This window comes from Malus sylvestris, chromosome 17 (assembly GCF_916048215.2).
Source record: "Malus sylvestris chromosome 17, drMalSylv7.2, whole genome shotgun sequence".
Taxonomy (NCBI): Eukaryota; Viridiplantae; Streptophyta; class Magnoliopsida; order Rosales; family Rosaceae; genus Malus; species Malus sylvestris.
In genome coordinates this window covers 5,542,724-5,563,550 of record NC_062276.1, presented here as the reverse complement: position 1 = coordinate 5,563,550, position 20,827 = coordinate 5,542,724, and the positions used below count along the sequence as shown (strand labels likewise).

Below are 20,827 nucleotides of genomic sequence, written 5' to 3'. Positions count from 1 at the left end.
TATACACCACTGGAACCTTTGACAAATCTTCAATGAACGCTAGGCTATTTTCCCTTAAGGGACACTCAATATTCGATTGAAATTTTGAGGGATTTTAATGAGCTTTGATGGAGTTCAATTGATTTCTAGAGATCTTATATAAAATTTTGAGTGAATTCCCCCAAATTCTCACGAGAAGATATGAAATTTGAGAATGCTTAAAATATATTACGAAATTTCTCCAATCCCCTCAAATTCCTCAACATTTAAAAAAAAATTAAAATCAATTTCTAATTGAATACATCTTAAATGTTATAAACTCTTTTAAAATACTTATTGAATACGTCTAAATTTTTAGAGAATCACTTAAAATCTTAATTAAATACTCCTGAATTTATAAAAAGAATTAAAATCCCTCAAAATTCCAATTGAATACACCTCATTATATGTATTGAAACATGCTTCATTGTTTGTTTACTGCTCCTTTTTATAACTTAGGAAAACTAATGAGAATGGCTTGAAAACTTTGAGTTTTAACGATAAAGACAAAACAAAGGGTAAAGTATATAGTACCATCATTGACATTTTAGTATAAAAATGTAATTTTTCGTTAAAGTGAACAATACTGAGAGCTTTTCATTAAAGCTCTCTTTTAACTCATGGAAACACAACTTACCTAATATGCTAGAAATGAAGTTTCTCTTAAACTGAAATGAGAACCTACATGTTATTATCAAGGCCCATGGTCAGGACTGAAGGTCAAATGATGATTATCTAGACATTTTTCTAATTTTTCAAGGCCCTTGGGCCTAACCTTACAAAAAGGGCAGCTGGGCTTCACGATATCCATTCTTATTTAAGGACCATTAATTAAGTCGATTGGAAACAAGCACATGTGAGTTAAGAGTGTGTCCAACTTGTTGCGTGTGAGTTCGGAGTTCTTCTCACACAAAGTAGAGTAGTTTAGATTGTCGCCTTGTAGAAACAAGAATGGATACAAAAATAACAAGTTTGCAGTTTAGCTAGTTGACAACTTTATCTTGATCTTGTGTTGGGTTCTGCATTTTCCCAAGTGTAATGCTAGGTAGATCAAATTTTTAGACCAAATTTTGTAAATCAAATGATGTGGTTGTTAATGATTGGATTATTACTTAATTATTGCTTAATGCGTTTATTTCTTATTGGTGACACATCATTTAGTTTGTAAATTTTGTTTAAAAATTTGACCTACCAAGCATTACCTTTATCGCAATACGCTATTATATATTAAGAAAACTTTTGAAACAAAAGTACTGATTTTGAGCTTTAATAACATGTAGATGATCAAGACAAGAAGGTGTCGATGAGCAATTTGAATGCAAACACTACTTAAACAATAATCATGGAATGGTTAGAAAAAAGAACCGGCTGGGCAAATCAATATACATGTCCAGCTGAAAGTGATAGATACATACACACACACACACACACACACACACACACACACACACAACTTGTGGTAGAGGTGCATACTAACCTAGTCTCTTAACTGGCAGTATCCTATTGACTGCAGGAAAATTCCCCATATGGATGGTCTGAATCAGCATCTGCGCTGTTATAGATGTATGGTACTGAAGTTCTCAATTGGTTCCACGTCACCACTGAATTCTAGCCGGGGAGCGAGAGTGCTGCTGATGAAGTTATACAACTCAGCATCCAACTCAGTATTACACGTCTTCGATCCAGAACTGCCGACTCTCTCTCTCCCTCTTGATATATACTTAATATCTCCACGACTCAACGATTAATTGTAGTATCACAAATCAATAACGCACTTATAGTAAGTAGTAGATAAATCGTTCCAGAGACTCTCATCTCTTCAGACACTTCTTCATTACTTGTGAAATAATACACAGACTGTAAACCCACGCACTGTATATTTGTGCCTGTAGCGAGTCCCATGCATGCTCTCAATTTAGCAATATATTCGATATGCTGGTCTGTGTTTCCTTTTTTTGCAAGGTGGAGTACTTTAATCATATGTGGTTTCAAGTGTTTATATATTTCACCAATACAAAGTGATCAAGCACTACCTTTCATTAGTTATGAACTAGGGCCTTTTAGATTTTAGGGTTTTAATAAATTTAATTTAATTTCTTATTTTAAAAACTTACCATATATTTAAGTAATTATAGCACATTTCTTTTTTATAAATTACTTACCATCTGAAATTGATTCAAAATTCAAATTCTTATATTAAAAAAAAGTCAACAACAAAACAAAAACAATTTATATTTAAAAAAACTGATAGGTACAAAAGTATTGGTACGTAAGTTTAGGAACGAATGTAAACATAAGTTTTGGTACGAATGTATACATGAGTATTAGTATGAATGTACTGGTACATAAGTTTCAGAACATTCACGTACAATGAAAAGTAAATGGTAATATATAACCTACACGCAAAAAACACAAAAATATTACAACCTAATTTACTAAATGTGCCTAAGACTATAGTTAATTTTTCATCTTAGACAATGTTTTATTAAAAAAGTAATATTTTTCATGAATTAGAATATAAGTTTCTGTTATAATATCATGTAGTCACTTAGTATTAAGGTCAAGTTAGGGGTAAAGTGTAAGTCCCTCCCCTTTTCCTGTATTTTATTTTTCTTGTTTCATGAGGGGATAATGTTTATGTTTCCACTATGTACGTGTAACTTTTTTCTATATTATTAAATTGCCCACATACCGTTGAGGATATAAAAAAAAAAGGTTGAAATTAGGGTTTAATCAATCAACATTTATGTTTGACCTAAGTTCAAATTATCCCATTCAGCTGATAAAAAAACATATATCCAAATGATTAAAGTTCATGAACTTAAAACATTAGTGGGTTTTATATCAAAGAAAATCCTTCTTTTTAACATAACTTGGAATTAATTAATCCTATAAAGCAGTCAATGTTAAAAGGAGAAATCATGCAATTTGAAGCTTGTCAAATGCCAAATAGTAAGGGAAAACTCACCATATTCATTCCTTGTGGCCGGCAAATTGTAGTGAACTTTTTTCTTTCGTAATGTGACAACTACTGGAAATTTGCTTTAAAGTTTGTTTTAGGGCTTTGGTGCTTTTTTGGGGATTCATCTCTACCCTGTGATTGATCTTTTTATGTGATCTGTGATATGGTTGTATATGACAGGCTTAACAACTACAGACCAACCAAGCAAATTCGCATTATATAGATGCTTGTCTACATCATTCTTACTTTACTAATCATATATCAAACTACTATTAATTATCACCTCAAACCGTTGAGGTTTTTTTTTCTTAAGTAACATTATAATTCTCATATAACTTTACTCATGTAACACATCAATATTTAAATTATAAAAAATACATTGATATGTTATTTATTTATGCAACATTAATATTATACGAGAGTACTTGTTATCGATATAGACCATATCGACGAGAAAGACTTAAATAAATAAGAAATGTCAATGCTAATAGTATTTCAAATTTATTATGCGTTAAACATATTTCAAACATTACCATCTTAACATCCATATTTTACGTAAGTGGTTCTTCATATCAACGAAATGTTTTCGTGTCCACAGCATATCCAAATGATCACAATGTAGGTGAACTGTTTGCTACAAGAATACAAGTTTTTCCCTTTCTCCATTTTGCCCCGTTGTGGTCTAATGAATCCCAACCGTATGTGGTGTCATTTCTTTGTTACATTATCCAAGCAAGCGGAAAAACACGAAAAACACGAGTTTTTCCTTCGTCTTGGTAGTCAGATCGAACTACTGTTCGATCCAACAGGGGATAAACCCACCGAGCCTTCTCCACCACATCTTCGATTGCATGGCCACATGTACTCCCTGAATCTTAGATGCTCAGGGTGGGCCAGCGCCAAAGCTCTAGACTCTAGTGGCAAGCCATGGGCCCTACAAAAACCTCTGACTCGACAGGGGGACCCACATCCCACAAAGCATAGCCAACCACAAGATAACGTAACAACTTTTCTAGGCGAGTCCGGATACTCGTCGGATTTTTTTGGCTCAGATCTTAGATATCCGTTAATCGTGTCTATCATTATACATTGTACGATCAGAAATTATTTTAAATACTTTTATTTAAAAATAAACATAAATAATACTTTATAAAAACTAATCGCATGATGTATAATGAATGCACACAATTCACGAATCTTCAAAATCCTCTCAAAAGCATCCAGAGGATCTGGGTCTTTCGAGGCCACTTATATTTTCCACGTGTCGCTTCCTGGATTCCTTCCCGCCCCACTTGCCCTTTGGCGCTCTGCCTACAGTTAGACCCCCCAAACTAACTTCTTGCTCCACACTCACAAGTCACAACTCAATTATTACTCAAAATTTTCGAGTCTGAGAAATCACGAGAGAGATGTTGAAGGAAGATCAGAGCAATGGCACTGCTACCGCCAACAACTGGGCTCGTGTTTGTGATACGTGCCAGGCAGCAGCATGCACGGTGTACTGTCGTGCAGACTCCGCGTACCTCTGCTCGGGCTGCGATGCCACCATTCATGCTGCCAATCGCGTGGCGTCGCGCCATGAGCGCGTGTGGGTCTGTGAGGCCTGCGAGCGTGCTCCGGCCGCTTTCCTGTGCAAAGCGGATGCAGCCTCGCTCTGCACTGCCTGCGACGCGGACATCCATTCCGCCAATCCTCTAGCGAGGCGTCACCAGCGCGTCCCCATCCTGCCCATCTCCGGTTGCTTGTACAGCTCTCAGGCAACCGAACAAGGCGAGATGGGAGTGGCTGTGTCTGCTGGGGCGGAGACAGAAGATGGGTTCCTGAGCCAGGAAGGAGATGATACCATTTATGAGGAAGATGAGGATGAGGCAGCATCTTGGTTGTTGCTCAACCCGGTGAAAAACAACAACAACAATAACAACACAAACACTCAGAATAATGGGTTTTTCTTTGGAGCGGAAGTTGATGAGTATTTGGATCTTGTGGAGTACAACACATGTGCTGATCAGAATAATCAGTTCACTGATCATCATCAGCAGCATGACCAGCAGCAGCAACAACAATATGGGGTCCCATACAAGAACTATGGAGGAGATAGTGTTGTGCCAATTCATCAGCATGGAGAAGTAGGGAAAGCTCACCAGCCGCAGAAGCAAAGTTTTCATCAGTTGGGTTTGGAGTATGAGTCCTCAAAAGCTGCATACAGTTACAATGGTTCGCTAAGTCACAGTGTATGCTTTTTAGCTTTACTCTACTATGTAATCATGGTTACTGTTAATTAACTAACTACTCCATTTAATGTTAATAATTTGGTAAATTTTGGTTATCAGACGTCAAAACCCTGGATAATTTGAAATACAGGTTTTAATTAACATATCTGGTGGTTTATCTTGGAAACCCTAATTGGGCTCCTCCTAATCATCTAATCGAGTCTAATTTATGTGCTCCACTCCACTATCCACTTTTTTCTGTTTAATGTAACACCTTCTGTGCTTGATAGATTGCCATATGTAATTCTATCGGCATAAACTTTTCTTTCTACAATTATTAAATTTCAGATAAATACAATTATAGTGTGTGACTTGCTATGTAACATTGAGTGCCATGAGTTTTAGCAGTTAGATTTGATTTCCACAAGTATTAGATTTTTTATTTTTAATCTCAACCATTCATTTTTCGTATCAATCAAATGTAAAATAAACATGCTACTTACCAAAAAACCTGTCATATTGTGAGCACTTTTTTATGCTCTTTTGTCCCTCTTTTCTCATCTTTTTCTTTGCTTTTATTCTTTCAAAGGGCGGAATCGAACAGCAAGAATGCTTTCAGTCCCTTTTATGGCTTTCCCCTTTTTCACTCAAGTCAGAAAATGGTATCAGGGTCCAAAAATGCTGCACTACGTTGTCATGTTTTGCTTAGAAATTTGCCTTTTCAAGTTTATCCATAGATATAAATGTTACCTAAGAGGATTTATGCTCTCATTTTGCTGTGATAAACTCAATTTGATGTCATTGTGGATCTAAATATAACGAATGATCACCCCATAAAAAAAGTTTGGCTATAAAGAGGTACGTTTCACTTGAACTAGCAATTAAATATGCTGCTGTTTTCCTTTGGTCATGTAATAGGTTTCTGTTTCATCCATGGATGTTGGAGTTGTACCGGATTCAACAATGAGCGATATCTCAATTTCGCACCCGAGAACTCCCAAAGGAACTATTGACCTTTTCAGTGGACCTACCATTCAAATGCCAACCCAACTAAGTCCAATGGACAGGGAGGCCAGGGTCCTAAGGTACAGAGAGAAGAAAAAGACGAGGAAGTTTGAGAAAACAATCCGGTATGCCTCAAGGAAGGCCTACGCCGAGACCAGACCCCGAATCAAGGGCCGGTTTGCAAAGCGAACTGAAATGGAAGTTGAAGTCGACCAGATGTTCGCCACATCGCTGATGGCGGAAAATGGATATGGCATTGTTCCATCATTCTAATTACGACATCAGAAGATGAAAGATGACCCTCTCTCTTAACACTTGTGCTGGTTTTTAGTCTTATTAATTATTAAAAATCTGCTACTGATATATAGTGTATCTTTTTCCAGTTTATTGTCCTCAATCTCCTTGCAAATTCTGTGTTGCAACTACATTTACATATTTTTAACTTGAAATTTAACGTTCTTAGAAATTACAACTTCAATGTTCCGAAGTAATTATACATGAATTTAAAACTCTGCAGTAGTTTCTTGTTTTCTTGAAGCACAAGGAGCTTTCTTTGCTTTTGTTTCGGAGCTTGATTCTTTTAAAGTCTTGCTCTTTCCACACGGGATATCCATTTCAGTAGTGCCAACTTACTTGACTCACTTCTCTACACTCAAGAACTTTGCTAGATGAATATTTGCACTGCACCCAACTTATACTGCAAAAATGTCCACCACCCCGTACCTCAATTAGACTACTCTATTGACTACTCATTTTTTAAGTTTCGGAGGAACTCATATTAACATCTATTGGAGGCTCAAGGATACGTGGAAATGAAACTTAAGATAAAGAGACACATTGGCTCAATGATATGTGAAAGTGAAACCAATTAATTAAAGTTCAGCAGCTGAAAGTGGATTGATACATATGGAGCTATTGAAGATAAAGCTGGATGCGTGTTGGTTGCTCCGAATTTTGTCCAATCAAAGTCAAGAAAATACCACAATCTTTGATGTAATGGGTTGAGCATCTACATCTTTGATTTCTCTTCACTCCTTTAGGCCATCTACAACCGAAGAGTCCAGATGGCTAGAGGGCCAAAAATAGTCCAAAAACCGTCTCCAACCGAGGGCTAGGCCAGAGGGCTCGAGGACATGAATAATTTTTATTATTGAAATTGTGTGGGTTATAACCAACACGAATAGTAATTTGAATATAAATGGCATCGCAGGAATCAATTTGACTAGGCGGAATCGTGTCATTTATAACCGACACAAATATTTTAAAATTTTGAATACAACGGCTAACTGACTGCAACTAGCCGTTGCCTTACATTTTTTTTTGTTATGAATTTAAAACTTATTTTTTTTCTATAAATACTTAAGTCATTCCTACACCATTTCTCACATAATTTTCATCATTGCATACTATCTCACTTCATTATATTTCAAATTTAAGTTGTAGTTTTTAAATTTAAGTTGTTTTTTTTTAATCTAAGTTGTAGTTTTTAAATTTAAGTTGTTGTTTTTAAATTTAAATAATAAATTATGTTTGGCCCTCGGTTGGAGACAGTTTTTTGTGACAGGGCCAAAACGAGCCCCATGACCCTTTGACCCTCGGTTGGAGACGGAGGCAAATATGGTTATGTATTGTTCATTAAAATATTAATATCTTGAATGACCAAATGACTAAAACGAACCCTCTGGCCAACCCTTAGTTAGAGATGATCTTAGGCAGATTCTAACTTCATCATCACCTCCAAACACTCATAGCAACTAAAACGAATTTCCAGATGCATGCATTGTGCACCTTTTTTTAGAAAATGTATCGGTAACATGTTACATTGTGTTAGAAATAATAAAACTGACATATTATCGATTGCACATGGACAATACGTGAAGTCCTTTACATAGTTTGACCATGCTAAAAGCCTAAAACACTCCAAGTTTATATTTACTTGTTTGTGAGTTTTTTATTTGATCTGGATATTTGATCATGACGAGAAAGGTCATAAGGTAGGAAAAAAGGCAAAAAGTGCACAGCAAATTGCATGTTGTTCGAGAAAAGTTCCTTTCTCGTCATAAGGTTGAAAAAAAGGGCAAAAAGTGCACAGCAAATTGCATGTTGTGCGAGAATATTTCAGTGCACTTTTCAAGTTGCATTTTGCAGTAGAAAAAGATACGCACTAAAGAAAAGAAATTTAGGGAATGAATGAATATGCAAAATGCCACGTTGCCAACTTTTATTATGAAAGCTAGATGGTGTTGGATGATTGATTTGGATAGCCCAGAAGGTTTTTCTCTTTTTTCTCATCAATAAAATGTTAGGATTGACGGTACTACATAATATAGAAAAATAGACCGACACTAAAAATTTACGTAGTTTGGCAATTTGTGCTTACATCATGGGACATCGATCAATCTTCCATTATATCAAAGTAATGGGTGTAACAAAAACAATATTACGAAGCTAAAGACAAGGCTTGATAAATATAATAAAGTATAACAGACTCTCTCACACTCTAAATCTCACTCACACAATTTATGGTGGAACACTCTTACTCTCAACCTTAAAGTCGACAACCCTTATGGCTCGTTTATGTAAACGTAATTAAAATAAGAGGAATTGAGGAGGAATCATAATAAGATTCCTATTGAAACAATTTACTTAAATATTATGGAATTAGAGTAAGAAAGAAACATGTTTACTAATTCACCTGGAGTTAGAGTAAGAATGAAACTTGTTTACTAATTCACTTGAATCAGAATAGAAGTGAATATGATTACTAAAATGCTTTTAATCTAAATAACATATTTATGTATTAATTAATTGGATAACTGTCTATTCAAATTAATTGTATCATTACTGATCATTTTTTTACATAATAAAACATTAATTAGTAATTTATCCTAAAAAAATTAATTAATTTTTAAGAGAATTGTTATTAAAACTTAAAAAATCTTATTTTACACTTCTCACAAGTACTTATCTTTCTAATTAAAGGAAGTTTGGAGTGTAAAATAAGATTTTTGGAGTGCCAATATCAATTCATTTTTTTAAATTCATTTCTACTAGTTAATGAAACATTCTTTGTCAACCAAAAGAAGGTGAAAAGACAAATTAGTTTTCTATCACACAAAACAAATGATGGGTAATAATGTAATTTCATAGGTCCAAATTTTACTGTTTTTAGCGAAGCCTCACCTACAGGTGATGTTAAAATTCATTCAATATAAAAAAAACAAAAAAAAAAAAAACTAAAAACAAAAACCTCCCACTCCCCCACGTTCTCTCTCTCTCTCTCTCTCTCTCTCTCTCTCTCCCCTTCTAGTTTTCTAAAAAAACATGTTTATACACACAAAGTGTCTAGGCAAATGCTAGTATGTTTATTAAAGAAACAAAAAATTCAAGAAAAATAATCCAGCAAAAAAGGTCCTTTGCTAGGCAGTGGACAGTGGTGGCCAGTGAGATTATAATAAATATTTGAGGGCATACTGGGTAAGAAACCAGATTCCGGATTCCTCCTTACACCCGGGATTGAAATACCACCTACAATCAAGGAATCCAATTCTTTCGAAATGAGGAATTGAATTCCTTATTTGGGTCCCACCTTTCTTTTTATTCCCCAAGTTTAGTAAACGAAGGTTGTCTCGTAATCGAAATCGAATGCTGCATTTTGATTTTGATTATGGGTTTGTAAACACACCATTAGACTCTCACTCTCTCTCTAGGAGTGGTATGCTTGCTTTTGGATACCATTTGCTAGAGATACCATTTGTTTAAATAATATTTTGTAAACCATATGACGTGGTTGTTGATGATTAGATTATTACTTAAGTATTGATTAATTTGCTTTTTTTTTTTATCGGTCACACATCACATAATTTACAAATTTAAATTAAAAAATTGGTCTATCTAATATTACTTGCTAATTAATTTAGGTCGAAATGTTGTTTGTTCTTCCTCCCGAATAAAAAAGTGAAAAAACCAAAGAGGTAATGAGTGTCTCATTTTTGTTAGCAGGAAAAGAAAGTGAAAAAACCAGGAAGATGGAAGCACGGGTTTAATGGGGAAGGAAATCCCCGATTTGGGGAAGGCCCAATTTTAGATTTTGTGGCATTCACTTGTAACCCAATGTTTTGGTAAAACACACTAGTTAAGTAATGAGAGATAAAATTACCCAAGAAAATATAATAAGTAAACTGTGAACACGGAAAATTCCTGAAACGAAAGAGACAAGAACAACGTGCACAAACAAATATTTGTATTTGATGATTTTGGGTTACAATCTCTCTCTATTTTGATCCTCTGATTCGATCTCCGTAAGGTGTTGATTTGTGAATGTTTCGTTGATCCAAGGGCCGTCGAGGCTTGATTTTGGATGAACTGTTGGAAGTTTCTTCAAGGGCCGTGGGCTTGATATTTGAAGGTGGATTTGAGCGAATCTTCAAGGAGCCGTTGGGGCTTGATTTTGAGGATGAGTGTTTCTTCAAGGGCCGTTGAGGCTTAATCTTGAATAACGGTGATGAGCGGATCTTCAAGGGCTTTTGGGCTTAATCTTGAAGAACGGTTGGATGTATGGATTTGTCGACGTTGTTGATCCAAAGGGCCGTTGGGGCTTGATCTTGGATGAACGGATGATGAACGATGGTGCTTTCTTCAAGGGCCATCGAGGCTTGATCTTGAATTGGTGGAAGTTCTTCAAGGGCTTTTGGGGCTTGATCTTGAATTGGTGGATGGTTGATCCAAGGGCCGTCGAGGCTTGATCTTGGAAGAACGATGAACGAGGAACAAAGAACACTTTCTTCAAGGGCCGTCGGGGCTTGATCTTGAATTGGTGGATGATTGTTGATCCAAAGGGCCGTTAGGGCTTGATCTTGGAAGAACGATGAACGAAGAACGAAGAACACTTTCTTCAAGAGCCGTCGGGGCTTGATCTTGAATTGGTGGATGATTGTTGATCCAAAGGGCCGTTGGGGCTTGATCTTGGAAGAACGATGAACGAAGAACGAAGAACGCTTTCTTGATTCTTCGGGAACCTGGATGCTTGAGAGTTTCGGAGTTTCAGAGTTTCAGAGCTTCAAGAATTTTGCCTAATGATTTTGGTTCCTTCAAATGAATGAAATTGGCTTCTATTTATAGAATTTTCCAAGGCCTAATTTTGAATATAATATTCCAGATGAAATAAGTCGTTTCTGCCAGGTGTTGACATGTGTCCTGTTTGATGACTTTTCCAACTTATTTCGATTTTTTGTTTAGACATACGCTACGTGTAAAATTTATGTAATACATGAGCGTTGAAACTTTGATTTATCGGTCAACATTTATTTACCGAAATTTCGATGTCTACATAAACATCTGACAAAAATATTTTGAGAAAACTTGATTTTGCGTTATCTCAAGTTTTCTCAAAATATTTCATTATGACAAGTTTCTCATAATATTTTGTATTAATCTACCTCTATAGTTTTTGTAATGACCCGTCCCTAAAAATTATGATTTTTATAATTTTTAAATGTGAATTTACGAAAATGCCCTTTGATTTTATTAACCACATTGTCATGTCACGTAAGACTTGTTTTCTTTGCATATCCTCGTAGCATTCGTCGCTACGAATGCGTGGGTGCAAACGGATCGTGATTTGGAGTTATAACGAAGGAGTTATTAACGAGTAAAGTCGAGGGTAAAATTGTAAATTTATTATTTTCTAGAATGCTCCAGATTTTAGAACAAAAATCTGATGGTGCCACGTGTGTGGTTGAGATGAAAGAAAAGAAAAGAGAAATGAAAGATGGATGGCTTTAATGAAAAGAAAAGAAGAGGAAATGAAAGAAATGAAAAGGGGGTTGGATGAATAAGGAGCAGAAGAAATGAGGGGAAGAGAGAAACGAGAAGCACATAATCAACCTTTGACCTTTGCGACCCACAACCCAGTTGTAGTCGAAGGGTTTCTACGGCGAAATCCATTGTTTTTCCGACGATTTGAGTCGAACCACCACTCCCAAACATCATCTAGCCATTCCCTCTTCTTTTTCCACCCCAGATTTAGAAGAAAATTGCTGTAAATGGGTGGAGAACCGTCGGTGGATGTGACGGGTGGTAGATCCCACATCGCCCAGGGGAGTGGATCATCTAAACCTTATATGTATATTCCCATCTCTACCTAGCACGAGGCCTTTTGGGAGCTCACTGGCTTCGAGTTCCATCGGAACTTCAAAGTTAAGTGAGTTGGTGCGAGAGTAATCCCATGATGGGTGACCCATTGGGAAGTTCTTGTGTGAGTTCCCAAAAACAAAATCGTGAGGGCGCGATCGGTGTCCAAAGCGGACAATATCGTGCTACGGTGGAATTGAACCCAGGATGTGGTGGGGGCCAGGGCCGGGATGTGACAATTTGGTATCAGAGCCAATCGCTGGCCGGAAGTATGTCAACAAGGACATCGGGCCCCTAAGGGACATAGATTGTTAGATTCCACATCGCCCAGGGGAGTGTATCTTCTAAGCCTTATATGTATATTCTCATCTCTACCTAGCACGAGGCCTTTTGGGAACTCACTGGCTTCGGGTTCCATCAGAACTCCGAAGTTAAGTGAGTTCGCGCGAAAGCAATCCTATGATGGGTGACCCATTGTGAATTTCTCGTGTGAGTTCCCATAAACAAAACCGTGAGGGCGTGGTTGGGGCCCAAAGCGGACAATATCGTACTACGGCGAAGTCGAGCCCGGGATGTGATGAGGGGCCAGGCTAGGATGTGACAACGGGTCCGTGTGAGAAATCCCAAAATTCTAAAGCTATTACTACCACGATTAGACTCCCATGAGGCCTAGAACATAGCCCAATCAGTTGTAGGGGTGGCGGAGCACCGGAGATGGCAAATCAAGAAGCACCCAAACTTAGGGTTCCGGTGGGTTTTCATGAAATTGGGACTTTTCCCGGCCAAATTGGCCTTAGTCACAGGCGCCGATCGCTTGTGACGCATCGATATTTGTGCTAGAGAGTTGTAGCGCAAACTCTAGGTGAGCGGGCTTTTGTTTTCTATATATACGTATATACGCTTTACGATTTCCAGAAAATGCTCTTAAATGAATTTACGGTTTAAATGCCATGTCAAAGATGCATTATATTTTAGTATTGCATTAGTATAATTTTGCATAATATTGAATGATGATGCGGAGGCCCAGGTAAGCTTCAGGTGAGTACAATATGATGATAGTGGTTGCATTGTGTATGGTTATATGTAGATGCATTTATAGCTCATTATCCTGCACCTCAGTGTTAGTGCTCCGCCCGAGGCCAGGGCCTAGCCTTCACGTGATCTTTCACCTCTTGCACCACACACTCACCTTGGATCCAAGGCAAGTGCCAGTCTGTCATACATACTATATTAGATGGTTATGACTTGTAGGTGACTTACGATACTTCGCACAACCTTCACGTGATCATAACACTTGAGCGTATCTATTTACATCCAGTCTGTCGTACAGACCACATTAGGTGGTTCCGACTTGTGTGCAGGAATTGGTAGATGAGCTATAGGCTCAGCCGTACAGGTCACATTAGATGACTCCGGCTGACATATCATTTTACATTGATTTATTTCACCTGGCTTACTTATATCATTGCTGAGATACTTGCCATGGCATATAATTGATTTTCACTACTCTCGAGCATGATTTTTATATAAGTATGTATTATTATTTTCTGGAAAATTATACGAGTTTTACGGTGATGGTTTATTATTATTTTGGAAAGAGAAATGGTTTCAAAAAGCTTTGTTTTTGCCCACTCACGTTTTCGGTTTTGCGCCCCTCCAGGTTTTAGATGCTGAAAGTTCGTATCGACAAGGATTCATGGCAAATCTCAGTATAGGTGGCTACCTCTTAGGGTATGATTCTTGCCCACACTACTGTACCTTATTTATGCTCTGACATCGCGTGTGAAATGGGTTCACACTCGCTCACCATGCACTCTGGTATTTAGACATTTTTAAGTTTAAATTTATTCACATTTTCCACGTCACTATACTTTATGGCTTCGTCACCTTCCAGGTGTCGGCCAGCACAACTTGATTCGGAGTCCTAATGAACATTCCGGGTCACGATGTGTCAGTTTATTTATTTATTTATTTATTTTATTATTATTATTCTATCTTTAGTACATATTAATAGTACGTTATCTCCCTATATTACGTTGTTTTTAACAATTGATTTCAAGTAGTTGTTTATCTACCTATATCGTAAGTTGTGGTTCATAGTCTACCTATAACACAAATTAATTGTACCCGATTTACCTTTATCATTAATTAATTATATTGTCTATCTACATCACAAGTTTACACAATGTTTTTGTTTAAATTTTGTTAAGCTTATCATATTTATTTAATACAAAATTTTAAAATGTTATTTTATTAGAAAGTAAGTAGCTTGAGGGTTAAGGCATGTAATATTCAAATTCTAAAATTCAAATTTATGGAATTTAAACATACGTTTACTTGTATTACAGGGGCAAGACGGACATAATACAAATCAAATAGAATTAGACTCATTCCGAAAACAACTTGAGCTTTTTGGACCCACTGCAAGAAAAAATGGCCTTAGGATGAAAATGAGGTGTTTGTGTTTGTTTAAACATCAATAGGGTGGAACAGTGTTCATTCCGTAATGAGCACCATGTATTGTGCCAAATGTGAAGAAAAATAGATACAAACACATTATTGGGCACATAACCATGACTTTTGTGCCTTTAATATCAGCAATGAATTTTTTTTATTAATTTGCAATGACTCTATAAATATTATTGTACCCTGTAATTTAATATATTTAAAGTAAAAGTATATTTTTTGTGCTCTCTCTCTCTCTCCGTCATTTTCCCCAAATTTTTCTATTTCCCTCTCTCTTTTGCAGTCGGTGGTATCAACGGCGGACTTGGATTGTCTGCCCTCAAATTTTGGTGCCCTCCCCATGCTCTTTTTTTTGTGGTCACGGTTAAACCACGTCAATATTTTATATTACTATTTTTTTTTGTTTTATTATTTTTATAAAAAATTAATATAAAATATTGACGTGTCTTAACCGTGACCACACAAAACAGGACGGCACGGAGGGCATCGAAATGGAAGTGCAGACAATCCAGTCCATCAACGGCTGTGTGGGATTTGGTGAGGGGATGGGTTACGAGAGAGAGCCTTCGACTTGCGGAGAGGGAGGGAGAAAGAGATCTTGCGGCTTGCAGGATCACGATGATAGAAGAAGAAGCTCAGAGGTCTCATACGCCATTTCAGAGGAACCTTAAAAACCAGAGAAGGAGAAGAGGCTAAGAAATCGAAGCATTCAAATCATGAGCCGAGGAAGATGAAGCGGATACGATCGTCAGATCACGATTTGTTCTCCCTAAGGTTGCCTCTTCCAAGTCGGTATGTGATAATCTCCAATTTCTTCTGTGCGATTTCTCTTATTTGAATCTCGGATGGTTCCTCAGGAAGGGCAGATTTGTGGGTTTTTGGTTTTTAGGGTTTCATGTTTTGGAATTTTTTTTTTGGGTATAAATTTCGGGATTTTGGGGGTTTTTACAGTAGTGGTTTTTGGAAATTCAAATTCTTGCATTCACAAATCCATGTAAAACCCTTCAATTTTGTTTTGTTTTACCTTTTGAGGTATGATTTTATAGAAATTAACGTTTGGAATTAACTTTGGTAATCTTGATTTTGGTTTGGTTCAGCTAGGGTTTAGATGAGTCCACCTGCTATGGTGAAGATGGAAGATGCTAAATTTTGCTTGATGGAGGTAAATTTTGCTCAATTTTACTTATTTGTTATTGTGAAAAGTGTTGTCAGAAGTGTTGGCAGCTGCCAAAAGTTTCATGCCAACAGATGATCGTTTTAAGGTACATGTGTTGCCTTTTGTTTCCATCACTCCACTCTATGTCTGGTTTAAGTTTGATTTTGCATACCTTGCTTGTTTCTTTTGGCTTGTCCATTGCTAATTGACACTTTAACAGGTCGTTAAAGAAGATATGAAGCGAAGGTTAAAGAACACCAATATGAAGCCTCCGAGTCACTCATCATACTTAAGACTACAAGTTATCTGTCAAATTTTTTATGATGCAGATGAGAAGTTGCATGTTTTGGATGAATTGTCTATTTCTGATTTGAAGTCATTCATTCCCGAGCTTTGTTCCCAGGTACACTACACAAATGTACCTATATTTGTTATAGGTTATTGCTGTCAATTTGTGAAACTCAAGTTCTTAACATCATCCTCCAGCTGGGTATATTTTCATCAGAAATCCATGCGGTTTAGGCCTCTTGACCTCATATTCTTTCACTTTGACATGTAATTTGATAAGAGCAGAGTAGTATGTTCTAGTGAGAGAATCGGAGAGTTTCCCAATAGTTAATTTTGACTTTTATTTAAAAATAATTTTTTATATTTGATTTTAGAATGATTCATTTGTTTATTTTTTGTCAAAGCTCTTAGAATAAGTTTAATTAAGGCATTTGCTTCAGCTTACCCTCCCCTTAATATGTGCAGCTATACATTGAATGCCTTTGCCATGGAAATTTGTTAAGAGGACGAAGCAATTACCCTGTCAAATATATTCAAATCGAATTGAGGCATAAAGAGTATGTTATTTGTCTTCCTCCTGGTGTTAACTTGATTAGAGATTCCAATGTGAAGAATAAGTCAGAAACGAACTCTGTGACTGAGGCAACTCAAAATGGAACATCTTCGTTTCGGTTTCCCTTTATGAAGGTGTACTGTCTTTGTTTGTACGTTGATATTCTTCCCTTGGTTGTGGTTTCATATTGCAGCTGTATTGTCAAGTTGAGCAAGAAACAGGGATTGAGTCAATCCGATTGAAAGCATTGATAGATCTTTTCGATGAAATTGTGGAGCCACCTTTCAATCAACTAAGGTGATTTTATTTGAGGCTGATACTTTTACTTACATACTGCCTAGCAAAAGAATCTGGGATCTAATATGTTTTCAAATATATTTGAATATATGTTCATATAATTGTCTGCTATTTCTGGAAATAGGATGAAGGAGCAGCTTGGATATGTTGTTGAGTGTGGCCCACGGGTAACATACCGTGTATATGGTATTCTCTCAATTGATGCCAAAGTATTTGTTAAAATTCTTAGATTTAGGGTTTGGATAAATTCTTAGATTTAGTTCTTTACATTTGAAAGAGTGAGAATTATATTGTTGGGACTTTGGATTCTATTTTTTTGTCATAATTTGTGTGAGGATTGCTTGCCATCCATATAAGAATGTTACTAAAGTGTCAGGCAAAAGTCTTTATGTTTCAATCACAAACAAGTGCATGTATACATGGCAGAATTACACCAATTAATCTGTGGAAGGAATGATATACAACAGCTCATGAGATACAGATAAAGAATCATAATTTGAAAATTTGGAAGCCACTACATACTCATTTCTTGTTGCTCTGTGTAAATTTTGAAGGGTCCGACACTGTGGCACTCAAGCAGCATTTTGGAAAGAAAATTTTGGAACTAGAAGATGAGAAAAGAAATGTGCAGGTTCACTTAAAACCTTAATATTTGATGTTCTTATTCTTGAGAGAACCGATATTCACTTAAAACCCTTATAATTTTAGTTTTATTTTAGTTGGGGATAGAACATGTAAAATTATAGTTGTTTTTATATATAATGGTTGTGAATATCTTTGTAAATTGTAATATTATAGATGCTTGTGGTTGTGGGCTGTTTTAATTTTATGAAAAAAATAATTTTTTGTTTAGCCTCAATCTCAATTTGTAGGTGATTTCGGTTTAAAAATTTTTGTTTTAAATAGTTGACATATTGGGCACAATAACAATAAAGGTGCTAACATGGGTGCAGCAGTCATCTGAAAATTTTGTCATAATTGGGCACAAAAGGACCTTTATTTGTGCCTACACTTTTCAGCACAGCATACCGTATTGTGCTCTTTGACAAATGGTGACGCCCATAAAGGGCACATACAATATTTTAGTTGCTACACTGTTGCTATTGGTCTATAGACACAATTGTTGGTGCTCTTTGGCCTTAAAGGGCACAGATAATTTATTGTGTGCAGTACCCATATTTCTTGTAGTGACCTGGATCAAAATGCCGATTTCTCTTCTTCTTCTTATCCTTCTTTCTTCCTTTCTAGATTTAGCTTTCCATCCGAACTAATTAATGAAATTAAGTCTACTCGGATATTAATTCTTCTGACTTAATTAATAACCAATTTAATTATAGCTAGATTGGAAATTACGTGTTTCAGTAAAACCTTCCAAATAAAACTATAACCTAACACATGGTGACACAACAAAATATGCCCAAGGGTATAGGTGGAATGATAGGTTTGGTTTTTTCAAAACATTAATTATTAAATTTGATGTGTTAGTAAAGTTCACATGTTAAAATCTGAATGGAGAAGATAAGTAGAGAAATGCAAGTGGAAAAGGCAGCTAACATTCATTTTCCAGTTCTGCCATCCACAACAACTAGCTCCGTCAAGATCATTTTCCTTAGCTTTTGTGTTAAGTGTAAGAAACAAATATTGGATTCAAATAATTTTCAACGAGTAATATGAGGGAAATCATCAATTTAAATCATATTTTATAAATCAAACGTAGTTGTTGATGATTATTTTATTATTTAAATGTTGATTAACATGCTTATTTTTTATTAGTGACACATATAATGATTTGAAAATTACTAGAAAAATTAGGCTACCTATCATTACTCATTCCCGAAATATATCTAGAGAGAAAGAGTTGCATGTGAAAAACAAATAACTTCTATAACAATCCATGACCAGGTGGCCAAGCAAAGTCAATAAAAAGAAAAGAAACAAAAAATCACTATCCCTATTCATGTACAACAAATGCCACATCTGTAAATTTGTTCTTGTTAAAAAGGGCATATTTGTAAATATATAGCTTAGATCATAAAGTTTCCTATCTTCTCATCAGCTCAACGTGTAGGACTATATATAAAGCTTATGTAGGCTTATAAAAACAAAACATAGTTCATTCATGTGGACATTTGCATTGAAAAAACCATAGAACCAGCAATGAGGCCTTCAGCTGGAAACCCCACCACTGCAGCTACTGGCCACTACGCCATATTCAGAAACAGGAATTCTCCGACTCCATACCTCTTCGGAGGCCTAGCAGTCATGTTGGGGCTCGTCGCGGTAGCGCTGCTGATTCTTGCTTGCTCCTTTCACAGACCCTCCACCAGTTCAAGAAGCAGAAGTAGTGATCAAGATCAGAAACCAACTAGACCAGTGGACACAGAGGCTGGAGATTATGAACCCAAAATTCTTGTCATAATGGCTGGAGAGAAAACACCAACATGCTTGGCAAACCCCATCTCATGTCCTACTAGTCTCTCTCATGCACCAATATGATCATCAAAACATAGTCGACTTTTGGTTTGGTTTTTGTAGTTTAATTCTATTTTCAGTCTACTACTAGAGGCATGTCGGATTTTGTGCGGATTTATGTAAATTGAAGAGAGCACTGCAGTTGACGTTTTACTGTATTGGTGGAAAACAATGATGCCTATGTACCATGGTGTGGGTTCAGTCCCCACGATCTTCCTTCCCCCTAACAACTAACAATTTAACTCACTAACACTATCATTTATAAATTAAAAAGAGAGCATTATATTTGTTATACAATCCATTTTCTACCATTTTTTCTGTTTTATTGCGAGTGCTATATATGTGTCATGTTTTCTCCTTCTATTTTTAGGATAAATCTGAAAATGCGATTCAATTTATTAGACCTTAAATTTTATGGAAAACTAATGAAAAGGGCTTGAAAACTTTGAGTTTTAATGATAAGGACAAAATAAAGGGTAAAGTGAATAGTACCAGGATTGACTTTTTAGTGTAAAAATGTGGTTTTTCGTTAAAGTGAACAGTACCAGGTGCTTTTCGTTAAAGTTCCCTAAATTTTAGGACAATTTGCATGGCACCAAGGTTTGAAATTAAACTTTTAATTTGATCTGCTGTTTTTCTTCATTTTCTTTTTCTTGGTTTGGCAAATTTGTTGAGTGTGGTATAGTGATGATCTGATGATGTTGTGATATCTTAAAGGCAAGCAAACTAAAACTTTGGCATATCTTGGGAAGCAATTAAACTTGAAAGTTCAGCCTTCCATATACAGGTGGTGGCTAACCAACTCAAATTACCTCCAAATTATACCGGTTTAGCAACTATTCCAAAATTCACGTGGTCAATATGAGAAGAAATTGCACATTAATTAATGTTTACTATTCTTAAGCATATACGTTGGCCAATTATATGTGCTCCTCTTGTGAGAACGGATAACACTGTAATATTATAATTTTGATATATGTGTAGATTGCTAAAGAAGAATATCAAAATTTTTGTAGATTATCATGTGATACTAAAACACAATAACGTGATATAACCATTTAGATTTTAATTTAGAGGAGTTTGGAATATTTTTTCTTGATTAAGGCACCATTTGATATTGGTTTTTTTTTTTTTTCACTAAAAACTACTTTCAAAGTTAAGCAATAAAAAATTGTTTGGTAAAAATAAAATATTCTACTTATTTTAAAAGGAAATGGCATGTAGACAACAACTTTAAAAGCAGCATGTAGCTTGCTTTTAAAAGCTGC

At 36.0% G+C, this 20,827-nt stretch overlaps 2 protein-coding genes and 1 long non-coding RNA gene across 3 annotated transcripts; all 3 read left to right on the top strand.

Annotated features, from left to right (window-relative positions):
- Nucleotides 1-4,305: 4,305 nt before the first annotated feature.
- Nucleotides 4,306-6,673, top strand: LOC126609565 (zinc finger protein CONSTANS-LIKE 2-like). Its single transcript, XM_050277410.1, has 2 exons — nt 4,306-5,211; nt 6,109-6,673. Exons 1-2 carry the CDS (start codon nt 4,390-4,392, stop codon nt 6,466-6,468), a joined length of 1,182 nt encoding a protein of 393 aa, XP_050133367.1. The 5' UTR covers nt 4,306-4,389; the 3' UTR covers nt 6,469-6,673.
- Nucleotides 6,674-17,209: 10,536 nt separating this feature from the next.
- LOC126609610 (uncharacterized) lies at nt 17,210-17,939 on the top strand. The gene is made up of 2 exons (XR_007618209.1): nt 17,210-17,254; nt 17,642-17,939. It is a non-coding gene; the product is annotated as an uncharacterized LOC126609610 (long non-coding RNA).
- Nucleotides 17,940-19,180: 1,241 nt separating this feature from the next.
- Nucleotides 19,181-19,712, top strand: LOC126611526 (protein GLUTAMINE DUMPER 1-like). Its single transcript, XM_050279830.1, has one exon. It carries the CDS (start codon nt 19,245-19,247, stop codon nt 19,581-19,583), a length of 339 nt encoding a protein of 112 aa, XP_050135787.1. The 5' UTR covers nt 19,181-19,244; the 3' UTR covers nt 19,584-19,712.
- Nucleotides 19,713-20,827: the final 1,115 nt, after the last annotated feature.